Source organism: Cyclopterus lumpus, chromosome 6 (genome assembly GCF_009769545.1).
Source record: "Cyclopterus lumpus isolate fCycLum1 chromosome 6, fCycLum1.pri, whole genome shotgun sequence".
In the NCBI taxonomy this organism is placed as follows: Eukaryota; Metazoa; Chordata; class Actinopteri; order Perciformes; family Cyclopteridae; genus Cyclopterus; species Cyclopterus lumpus.
Genome location: NC_046971.1, coordinates 14,502,137 through 14,514,424, shown reverse-complemented (window position 1 = coordinate 14,514,424; position 12,288 = coordinate 14,502,137). Strand labels below are relative to the sequence as shown.

The window sequence follows — 12,288 nt, the reverse complement described above, 5'->3', positions numbered from 1 at the left end:
ATCAGTTTTAGCTTGGAAAATGACCTTTCTTACTTAACGGTTACTTTTATTATTTTGTACAGAGCCGTTGTCTTCTCAAAAGGGTTGCAGTGTTGGACAACGTGAAATGAAGTTAAACAACGATGTGGTTGTGGAGATAATTAAGGAAACGTGTCCGATAATGGGCGCAGGGGGTATAGTGAGAGCATAGGTTTAATAAGGTTAATGTATTTTCAAGCACAACACATAGACAGAGCAGTACAGCTGTCAAAGTATAACGTTAGCTACGTGGTAATGTTAGCTATAGCAAACAGTACAATACCTGTCTCTTCTGGCAGATGAGTGCATCCTTCACCAGCTGGTCGAAAAAGACTTCTAATTTTGGGAAGTTTGGCATTTAATTCAGAAATGTTCTGTTTTGATTGCCGCTTTTGGGCACCACTTTTAAATGTGCGTTTCATTTTTCCTCAAGAGAAATTTCCTCGTAGTTCTCCCAGAATACACCGCGGCCCAACAATAACACCAGTCCGCGTAGCAGGAGGCCCTAGTGGTTGCCTGTTACGATTGCCTTTACAACTATTATTTAAAACTTATAAAGCCAGTTTAAAATACTTTTTTTATTGTGTAGCTTTATATGAGAGAGATAACTTTGAGGGATATCTTAATGTTATTACGTAATGTAATATTATTTATTTATTACATTATTCGGCCCAGATTCGGCAGCCGATAAACCGGTTGCCATGTCTCAGACAGAATCTGACCATGTCCGTAACAGCTACACCTGGGCCAGACATGGCAACAGTGAAATGTGCCAAAGGTGGCTCACATTTGGCCGCATCGAGCCGGAACACAGCCGAGTCAGCCGACACTTAGCCGCAATACGGCCGAGTGCGCTGGCTAGTGTTGGATTTAAAAAAAAAATTGCCATGCGAGGCCCCCTGTCACTGCGAGGCCCCCCCGCAGTGCGGGGGCTGCGGGCGTGATCTCTACGGGCCTGATAATGGGTCAGTGTGGGGAAACAGCATTGTGACAGTAGATTATGAAGCAAAAATGCTTATAATGATCGACTGAGTTATACTGTTACGACTCGTGGAACCACAGGGAAAAACAGGACTAAAAAGCACAACACAAAGAAAGATAAGGTACAGGAAAAACAGGATGAGGCAAAGACGAGGTCAGGAGTAACTGGCAGAGATCCCCCCAACAAATGTAACGTTAAGACAAGGAGATTTCTGGACCGCTTCACACAGGGGGACAAACACAAACTGGTGCAGAGACGTGTATATTGAATATATATACAACTGGGTGATGACACACAGGTGGATCCAATCAGGGGCAGGGCAGAGCCACAAAGGCAGGAAGTAAATACTCTGAAAGCAGAGGAGAGGTCAGTAACACAAAATAAAACAGGAAACATTGAAATGACAAAAGTACAAGAAAACCTAGGGAGCAAGAATTATTTCCATGTTAATTAGATATAGGCATGCATATTCATGTACATTTGTTTTGGTAATAGATTGAGTGTTAATATCTGTTGCTGTGGCAAAAACTGGATTCACCAGGTGTCAGCAGAACTGTTGGATGTGCGAGAGGGGGAGCTTTGATTCCTCCATTAAAGAGGCTGCACTGAGAGGCAGAGAAACTGCTGCGCTGTTAAAACTGCAAAGCCGAATAAATCAATCATTGTGTTTTCATTGTCAAGTTCAATTTAGGGAAGAGATGATTGGGAAAAAAACCTATTATGGTTTATTTTAGTATTGTAATTTATTGTAAACGGTGAAGAAGAAGCTTTTATTAATATAAGTGTGAGTAGGGATGGGCCAATATGGACTTTATCGCCAATCGTCCCAATAAGTTGATCGAGATGAACTAATCTTGGGATAATTCACAAGTGAATTAAGCAAGATGTCTAGCTTGCTATCATGTAAGAAAGCCTTAATCAGTTTCATCAATACATTTAAGAAAGAACAGACTCTCACAATGTTATCTTTTTGTTTTTCACTAAAAACATTGTTTACCAAAAAGGTGATGCAATAAATATAAATATTTGTTTTTCAACAAAATGTAAGGTTGACTAGGTGAGAGATATGACCAATTTTGCTTTGTCAAAGAGTATAAATCACCTCTTCTTCCCTGATAAGCAGCCAGTGTCAGATGTGTGTAAATAAGCTATTTTGTAGCCTTCCCACCATCAATACACCATGTATCTGGCAAACATAAAAGCTACACCACTACATTGCAACATACAACTAACAACTTAGAGGTGTGCTCTAAACCTCAAAATCATTCAGTGCACTGCTTTACGGGAAACCAGCTGAAACTTGAGAGATTTCTGATTGATCCATTCTCATTTCATTTCACAAACACATTATCTCTCCCTCCTTTCTCTTCCAAACAGTCCACACTCAAGACTACTCCATTGTTCTACTTTGTATTTAGTGACTTAATTGGTTCAACTTTTTTCACCTTTATCTTTTCACGCGGAGTTGGTAATGTCTCTGATACTGAAGCCTGCACTTATTTTCTCTGGCTTATGTACTCACATACATGTATTCAGAGGTGCACATGCGCGTGCTCACACACACGCACACACACACACACACACACACACACACACACACACACACACACACACACACACACACACACACAAAACAACCGAGGCTGCATGAAAAAACATCACTTAAATGTGCTGTGGCTGTTTATGTGAACTGTGTTGCAGTGTTGCCCACTGCAGTGCTTTTATGTGTGTGTATGTGTTTTACAAATGCCCTGTAATCAAAAAACATTGTGTTGCATGCTGTCCATCGGTGTCCTCCTTGTTCTATTCATCTCTCAGACAGGTCTGTTCTTGGCAAAGCTTTTAAATGAAAATGGAAGTAATATGCAGTGGCTAGAAGGCATCAGCTGTTCCCCTTTGTTGGCTCCCTACATAATAGTTTCCCCTCTGCTGTCATGGCAAGAGAGGCTTTAATGAGTTTGAAATAGGCTAAAGCGGGGGAAGCATAATGCATCCTTTAATTTAACCTGTGTACCCATTACAAGTCTCTCCCTCTCTCTTCCGGCATCAGGACTCCCTCATTCTGGAGAAGAGTGACATGCACCATCCAGTATGCTCCTTCCAAGATGACTTCCAAGAGTTTGAGATGATTGACGACGAGGATGACGATGATGATGAGGAAGAGGAAGAAGATGAAGATGTTGACCCTGATGCACCCCCGTCCCCCTCTGTCTCCCCTCCTCTCTCCCCTACTCTTGGCACACTGAAGAGCAGACCCACCACACTAAACCTCACCACTGCTGTGTCACAGGTAAGCAGCCTGAAGCGGTGGACCCAGACACACACGTAACAGATTATGTGTAATTCTTAGTCTTTGTAATTGTACTCTACAACTATTTTGAATATCTCCTTCTCTCTCTCCTCATTAGGATTCACTTAACAATAACAGCAGTCTGTCCCCAAAGAAAGGAAGTTGGCAGGACTCTTTACGCAAGACCTCACAGGGTAAATACACAATCAATTATCTCTATAGATTTAGTTATGGACAATTTATTTCGGTTCATATTTGTAGAAGGTTTCGGTTCAGAGAAATTGTAATTAATTTGCATGTTGCAGGAATTATGTTGCAAGACTATATGGAATTAGCTATGTCCTGATTATAGATCAGGCACACTGTATGGCATACATCAAAGCTTTGCCTTGACTGGTTTTTACATACTTCAAGAGAGGCAATTAGAAATAAACAATGAAACATATATAAAACTAGAAAGGTGCATTCAGTTTAGTGCAGATCTCTGAAAGAAGTGTGTGTAACAACCACTGTTTAAATGTTTCAATTAATTATTACAACCCACAACCTCACTCACACATCTCAGTCAACAGACATGCTCTCATTTGAATCACGTATCAGCTCCGTCTCAAGGGCATGACTGTGACTTGAAGTATTTATTTGGGCTTCAAGTCTTTTTAGACAATACGTGGCTAAACTTGATGTTGATGCCCTGCACTGAATGACTGTGTTTCTGGCAGCAGCTGAGCGGCGGCGATTCCCTCATCTGTGTATGTACTGGTAGTTCCGTTAGCTGCTAAACACACCGTCGAAAACAATAAGATTTAGCAAACTGTTTTCCGACCACTCAAAGTGCTCTACACGTGTCATCATTTACCCATTCACACCCATTCATACACTGATGGCAGAGGCTACCATGCGAGGTGCCATCTGCCTTTCAGGACCCTTAACTAATCCACACATCTAGTTTGGTGCAGTAGTATGCAAAATTAGCGATGAGACTCACACACACACACACACACACACACACACACACACACACACACACACACACACACACAGCCAATCTAATTATCTCTCGGCAGAGATATTAAATACTTGCCACAACAATCTATCTTTTGTGAATTTATTGTCCCAGATAGGCCGGTTGATTGTTGCCTTGTTTAAAATAAGATCTGCTATTATAAACAATCCTTACACTGCTGTCATTACATTGAAGATAAATATATTTTCTACCTGCAGCTCGTCTGTCTCCAACCCACTTGTGTCTGGAGGATGGTAGCCATGTGACAGGCCAGTGCCCAACCTCTCCAGTTTCCCAGGCACCAGGGTCTCAGAGCAAAGGTATTCCACCAAAACAGGCAGGGGAGGGCGGGAACCTCCAATCCCCTCACAGGCCCCTCCTCTGCGACATGGAGGGCAACAGGCGGGAAAGGCCCGAATACGGTAACAAAAAGGCCAGCCTGGCAAGCTTAGAGCTCATTCCATTATCATCAGTGTCGTGCAGTGCCGAGCTGTTAAATTTAGTGAATTGTTCAGTGTATCTTCAGCCAAACACTGTCATGTTGCTTCTTACAAAGCCATTTGCACTAGTCTGCTTTCTGGAATCAAATTATTGGGTTTCTAAATTAAGAGATTACTGGACTTGCTCATCCCACATTATATTTTTTCTCAACTGTTTATGAATTTTTTATAAATCACTTATGATCTCTCACCTTTGACATTTTCTCATAATTCTCAATGTTATCCTGTATTTTTGTTCTCTCATGGCCTTTCTTGTTTCTCACAGGCTCATTTGGTCAACACAAGACCCACCCTTGCTCTGGTGACAACACTCAGCCAAAGGCAGACCCTTCAATTCAGACAACCAGAGTACCTTCTGTAGATGAGCTTTCCCAGTGTTCCGACACAGAGGTAGACCACGACCTCAACAGTGACCACAACCACAAACACTCAAACCGGCGTACCACTGACACTTACACGATCACCAGTGAGTCAGGTGTGGAGCCTGAGAATGACTTAGACCTAGATGGTACCAGTCGTTGCTTGTCATCCACTGCACCCATGGGAGCCAACGACGGTGCAGATACACCCTTGTCCGATGAGGAGCTGGAAAAAGATTTTGAGGTGGAGTTCATGTGTAAGGAGACATACGACATGGTGTGTAAGGAGAATCGGTCGTCATATGTGGAATTCCCCTCCATTGAACCCGCCTCCTTCTCTAGCTACGTGTCCTCCAGTCGCTCAGATGCTCTTGGCCATTCCAACAGTTCAGATGCAGCAGTTTCTGCCATGGAGGCAGCAGCTAACGACTCAACATCTCCTTCCTCAGACCCAGGGATAGCAGATATGAACCAGCAGGGATACATGACTTCAGACCAGGACAAGGACCTCAGCTCTCCAGGCTCTGACTCTGACATTGAAGGGGAGCTGGAGGCAGCGTTTGCCTGTGGAGGCCCTGTGGTCTCCAACATGATCTCCTCTATCTCAGAGACAGAGCTGGATCTGACCAGTGATGACAGCAGCAGTGGACGCTCATCTCATCTCACCAACTCCATTGAGGAGGCCAGCACACCTACATCAGACCAGGAACTGGACGTGGATACAGAGTTAGAGCAGGACAGTGGCATTGTGGGACTCAAAGCGTCTCTACTCTTAGGCCAACCTGACCCAATCAAAGACGAGTCTACTCTTCCCTCTCCTTCGCCTTTACCCTCACCTACCATTGCTACACCATCCCCTGTTGACTCACCCATCTTACCTCCGGAGTCCTACGACGATGGCCAAGCTCTGATGGGGCTACAGAATGTGGACGATGAGCTGTCCTTTGAGCACCAGGCTGACCCAGATGAGACTCTGCCTCCAGCCCAACGATGTGAGGACAGCCTGTCCAGACAGATGGTGCTGCAGATAGAACCAGACCACAGTCTCGAGAGCTTCAAACGCTCCTTCTACCTGCCAGTGGGTCCCAGACTAATGCCCAATACAGATGAATATGATGGAACAAGTGAGGGAGACTCTGAATCAGAAAGCGAAGATGACCTGAGTGAGAACTCAGACTCACCGTGGCTGCTCAGCAACCTGGTCAACAGGATGATCTCAGAGGGCTCGTACCCAATCAGCTGTCCTGAGGACTGCTTCAAGAGGAAAGTGTCTGTGTCAGACACCATCTCACCATCCTCAGACATTGGAGAGGGAGATGGTTTCAATGATGACGACCAAGAAAATAAATCAGAATTGGAGGGATCAGAGGAAGAACAGAGGGAAGGTGAGGGGTACAGAAAGGATATGATGGAGCCAGGAGAGAAGAGGAAGAGCATGGAGTCTTCAAAAGAAGGAACAGTCATAAGTCCCTGTTTGTATATCAACAACCCTACTGGTGACACCATAACCTCATTGACCTTGGAGCACTGTGCAAACAATGGGAGCGAAACTCCAGATTTAAATTCCAAGTATACCACTAAAGACTCTGAGAAGAACTTTACACACAAACTGTCTAAGAACGCCAGGAGACAAGAGGAAGACGAAGAGCCTGATAATGACTTGATGATGCTGGAGGGTAGGAAGGATCTTGACTCACCGAGTCTTAGTGAGAGTGTGGTCAGCGACAAGGACGAAGGACGAGAGACGGCGCCCAGGTCAAAGAGTCGTTCCTCAACCTCTCTTGAGCGTATCACCGAGGTTAAACACAGCCTGACACTGGACATACCCACTGCCCAGACTAACCGTTGCTTCAGCCTCAGCTACTCCACAGACAATGACGAAGAGGAAAATGACGGAGACTCTTACCCATTCATGGGTGGCTTGGGGAAGCAGTCCTACCGAGGTAGTGACTTAGAGCTTGACAGTTCACCACCTATTGATTCCAGTGTGCAAGACCATCCCTTACCTGACCATGACCTCCCACTGTGTGAAAAAGATCTGGCTCGGAGGGAGCCGAATGAAGATGATGAACTGGCCTATGACTCCATGAAGTACACGCTAGTGGTGGATGAGAATACTACGCTGGAACTAATCAGCCTCAGAAGGTATGCTCTGACAATGAGTGTGTAAAATGTGTGGAAGCTATGTATAACATGGAGTCTGTGTTTAAACTGAGCAGAGAAAATGTAATATTATTTGCATATTTTTTCTACTTGTACTTGTGGATGTCAAGCCCTAATTTGGGATTTGAAACAAACAAACCTTGTCCTACCAGGTGCACCTCCATTCTGAGTGATGACAGTGAGCTGTCCACACTATGTGACGAGGAGCCTTTGGGGACAGGAGAAGTGGGTTATGGTCGAGATGATGATGAGGTGAGGCCAGAACTTCTCAGTTCTTCTGAGGATTCCTCTCCTGAGGCTGACCTCCCATTCTCCAAGAAGTTCCTCAACGTGTTCGTCAACGGCACCTCCCGCTCCTCCAGTAAGTTCAGACACTGCACCCTTCCGTAAAACTCTCAATCAAAGATTCAAGGAATAGTTTGTCACTTTGGGAAACACACATATTCTCTTTATTTTATAACTCTTTTATAACTCTTTGGTCAATTAAATACAAAACTACAGTCAGGGGATGGTTAGATTAGTTAACTGAGTCTGAAAATACAGAGGGATGTCCAAAGGTAAGCCTCTCGAAAGCTAACTCAGTATACAAATTCAGAATGCATATAAAACCAATACTTGTCAATTTTGTTAATAAGTAATCTTCAAAGGTGTTGGTAGATATTATTTTTACCATTGGATGGACTCAGGCTAGCTGTTCCGCTGTTTTCAGCTTGTATGCTAAGCTAAGCTAACCATTTCCTGGATGTAGCTTCTTACACATATTAAAAATGATATTGATCTTCTCAATTAACTCTAGGCAGAAAATGTGGAACTATTCCTTTAATTTAAGCCCCTGTAAATAATTTACCCTGGTAATGGCCCAGGAGCATTGTTGCTAAAATAATCCACTCAGGATCCTCAGAAGGAATATATGGCATTAGGGTTCAATATATGGCAATATATGGTTCACTGTCAGCATGATGCATTAACATGTGATCTAAATTTGGCAGAGAGCCCACACAAAACCTATGGGTGGGCTCTGCTTCCCAGTACTCCATCATCAATCAGTGCTCTCACTTAAAGATTCATGTCCATAATGAAGGGTGATTTGCATAATGAAATGCTCATTACAAGGACTTTAGTTGCCATTTCTTTTTTGACAAATCCAATTAGCTTCCATTTAGACTTCTTCATCAAAGGCTATGTGTTCCTCCAACAAATAACACAAATTATTGTGGTATTGCAATATTTATACATGTATTTTATACATTTACCTTCAGTTCTATTTGATAATAGTAGTTTTTAGGGCATTAAAACTGTAACTGGTGTCTGTTTACCATGTAGGCACAGAGTCCTTTGGACTGTTCTCCTGTACCATCAATGGAGAGGAGAGGGACCAGACACACAGGGCAGTCTACAGGTAAGACAATCTACGTCTCTCAATGTGAATTGCTACAACAATCAGATTTATAATAAACTAGAGATCATTTTGCAGCCAGCCAGGTCGCCAAATCAGGCAAGGGGCGTAAAGTGGAAGAAACAATTTTCCCTTCCCCAGATCCTACCTCTCGACTTCCAGGGTCTTTGCTTAGACCACATCTATCTTCAAACGCCTTCATTTTGATCCCATCTACACACGTAAAGTGTCACAACTGCGTTTTGAAAGTTTGTTTATGCCATCACATGGACACAATCTGTCCGCAGACATATATAAACACCTGGTAGAGTACTCAAAACTGCTTCTGTAGTAGTTACCGCTACAGTAGGTGTCTCCAGGACTGCATTTTACCTTGATGACAAATATACACACAGACTCATAAGGTGAAAGCAATATCAGCCACATGCTGTCACGGCTGATAAAGATTGCGAAAACATAATTGTTGTTTTCATTGATTGTAGAATCAGTATAGTGGAATGAATTGTGAATGCCATTAGCTCCAATTTTCTAAGTATCATTTTGTGTCTGGGAAAGAAAGTCCTTGAGTAGATAAACAAAACAATACAATATCACTAATTGTGTTAGGGAGGAGAGCAGATGTCCGAGCTACGGCTGAGCTCGAGAGCTGCAGGGTGACCAGTAATAATCACATCAACCACCACCTGTGTCTGTGTCTGTGTTTGTGCGAGCTAGGGGGAAAACTACATGCACCTCCCTTGAATACACATACTTGTTGTGAATGTATAATTGTGTATTTGTTTTGCCACAGTCCTCTGTCTGGAAGTACATCCCCACATTTAGATTTCTTTCTCCCTCTACCCACCCCACAACTATCAACTATTTCATCCCTCGTCTCTCTCTGCTCCCCAATGGGAGTAACCTGAAACTCAAACAGATGCTTCCTGATCAAATTACCTCCACTCTATAAGATACCCAGCAGCAGTGATACCTTGTCAGGAGAAATTTAACAGAGGTGTTTGTGTTTTAGTCCTCCGCTCTGCTGCTCTCTGCAGGTTCATTCCCAGACATGCAGATGAGCTGGAGCTGGATGTGGATGATCCTTTATATGTAGAGGAAGAAGAGGATGACTACTGGTACCGAGGCTACAACATGCGGACAGGGGAGAGGGGCATATTTCCTGCCTTCTATGCCAATGAGGTCATAGGCCAGTCAAAGGAGCTGTTGGGTGAGTTGAGAGACACGTCAACTGTTGTTTCCTCTGCCTCTCTCTGAAGGTCAGAAGAATCACATGTGCTGTATTTGTGTGTCCACTTTGCTCCCTGTAGCAATGAAACGAAATCCAGCATGGATTGAGACTTTCAGCGTTCAGTTTTTGGGGTCTGTTGAGGTTCCTTATCACCAAGGGAATGGCATTCTCTGTGCCGCCATGCAGAAGGTAAGCTAAGTGAAAAACAACAAAACACATGTGCCATCCCGCAAAAAACAGGCCCAAACATGTATTACGTACCGTATGCGTCATTAAAGTATGGTTTTCTTTTACATGTAAAAAAAATTCTGTTAGATTGCAATAACGAGGAAACGGACAGTACATGTGCGACCTCCTTCTCTGTGCGAGCTGGAGATTAGCTTGCAAGGAGTGAAACTGATCATGAGCCTGGAGGACGAATATGACGCCCTTGATGAGGTATGGACAAAGAAATCATAAAAAAAGAAATCATAAATTACTTCGACAAATAATTCAGTCAGTCCTCCCTTTAATATGGAATAATGTTGCATTGATTGCTTTTTTCTTTCTTCCGGCCTGTGTCTGCATCTCATAGTATGACAGATGTAGTCACTTCTTCCAGATGAAAAACATTTCCTTCTGTGGATGCCATCCGAGGAACAACTGGTAAACAGACACATTGGATTTCTGCCCTCGTGTCAGCAGTGTCTAACATCTGACATCATATTGTTTTCGTCTCTTTGCAGCTACTTTGGCTTCATCACGAAGCACCCAATGGTGAACAAATTTGCTTGCCACGTGTTTGTGTCCCAGGAGTCCATGCGACCTGTAGCAGAGTGTGTTGGGTGAGTACAAATCACATGATGACATCAATTGCTCGACATTATGCACGGTTATGTCTTTACATTTTTTTATGTTTCGTTTGATTTTATATATTTACTCTACTTAAATTGTAAATACAGTTTTTCTTGTCAACATGCTGAAAATGCTAACAGCCATTAAAAGAGATTGGATATTTACATCACATTTGAAGTGCTCTTTGAGGGTTTGCGCGTGTAGTCTGATCTCAAAGTCCTGGATTAAAGTGCATCTTTACTGTCGGATTAAGCCGTGTTGAGTTTGAATTATTGAAGACACAGATAGTTCACTGTCTCTGCGAGGGCAGACAGCAAAGCATAGGTTGGGCCGACATGTTTCAACCATCAGCTTTAGGTCCTGTTTTTCTGTGGAAATGACCCAACAAGGGCAAAACTTGCTTCAATTCAGTGTAAAATATGTTACTACGAGATGGATTACGATAGAAGGCTGACTTCTAAAAAGCTGGCAGGTTCGTCTTTAGTCATCTGTCTGTCTTTTCCACAGACGAGCCTTCCAGGAGTACTACCAGGAACATCTGGAGTATGCTTGCCCCACCGAGGACATCTACCTGGAGTAAGAAGTGTTACCATGACGACCACCTTCTTGCTCCGCAGCTTGTGTATGTTCATCAGGTTTGCCACCAGAGGGCGCTGTCAGTGGGGTCTTCTCTCCATTGTAAAATACTCTTCTGTGTCCCTCTGAAACTGGGCTCTTAATTTCTACAGTATGCTAGGCATTTGACTGATTTCCTTCTTCCCTCTCTCTTTGTTTATTTCCATCATCTAGATGGATTGATTGCCTGTTCCTTTAAACTTTTTCTATGATACAAAACTAAGATGCCGAGCACCTGTTTATTTAAGGGTTCCTCTTTCTAAATGAAAACAATATACCTACTACTGCTGTTTCACTCTGCATGGCTAGTAGGGTTACTGCACACCGACACACTAGGAAATACACATATCCATGAGAATGGCAAGCAGCTCAACAATCAATACGGGAATGGTGTAGAATCAAGAGGTTGGTGTTTGATTAACTGTAAATATGTATTTGTTCAATATTGGCAAACTGCTGATTTGATTTCTACCGATAGTGACATTGGAGCAAAGTAGAGAGAGTGCAGTGAACTGTCCTTGGTCCGAGCTTACCCTTGTGTCACGTACAAGACTAGTGTGTGTTGTAAATACATGTATAGAAAGTAGACATACAGGCGCCTCATCCAGACTAATTAACAAACACTCACAGCTGAGACTGATAGAGCGGATTTTGTTTTGTTGTGGGTATTATTGACTCACTCTGACAGGAGTAACTGCAGGTGGAAGAGATTTCGAAGTAATGACTTGTAATGAACTTTGAATGTCATTTGCCACGCAGATATTTTATTCAGCTTGGATTAGGTGCAGTAAGTGACAGCACATCTGGATGATATGACCATTTTATTTTTGTCCAGTCCTCAACGTTGCACTGCTTGCTAACCTTCACACTGGGGAGCTTTCATAGGAAATTATTTAACTG

General features: G+C 43.1%; 1 protein-coding gene across 1 annotated transcript in view; it reads left to right on the top strand.

Moving 5' to 3' along the window:
* Positions 1-11,353, top strand: part of mapk8ip2 (mitogen-activated protein kinase 8 interacting protein 2) — a 29,043-nt gene extending 17,690 nt beyond the window's left edge. The window contains exons 3-14 of the mRNA XM_034535351.1: positions 3,051-3,290; positions 3,409-3,484; positions 4,512-4,715; positions 5,059-7,297; positions 7,468-7,676; positions 8,639-8,714; positions 9,746-9,918; positions 10,019-10,128; positions 10,255-10,377; positions 10,514-10,584; positions 10,665-10,763; positions 11,281-11,353. Coding sequence (XP_034391242.1) covers positions 3,051-3,290; positions 3,409-3,484; positions 4,512-4,715; positions 5,059-7,297; positions 7,468-7,676; positions 8,639-8,714; positions 9,746-9,918; positions 10,019-10,128; positions 10,255-10,377; positions 10,514-10,584; positions 10,665-10,763; positions 11,281-11,353 — 3,693 coding nt within the window. The remainder of the gene's footprint in view (positions 1-3,050; positions 3,291-3,408; positions 3,485-4,511; positions 4,716-5,058; positions 7,298-7,467; positions 7,677-8,638; positions 8,715-9,745; positions 9,919-10,018; positions 10,129-10,254; positions 10,378-10,513; positions 10,585-10,664; positions 10,764-11,280) is intronic.
* Positions 11,354-12,288: the final 935 nt, after the last annotated feature.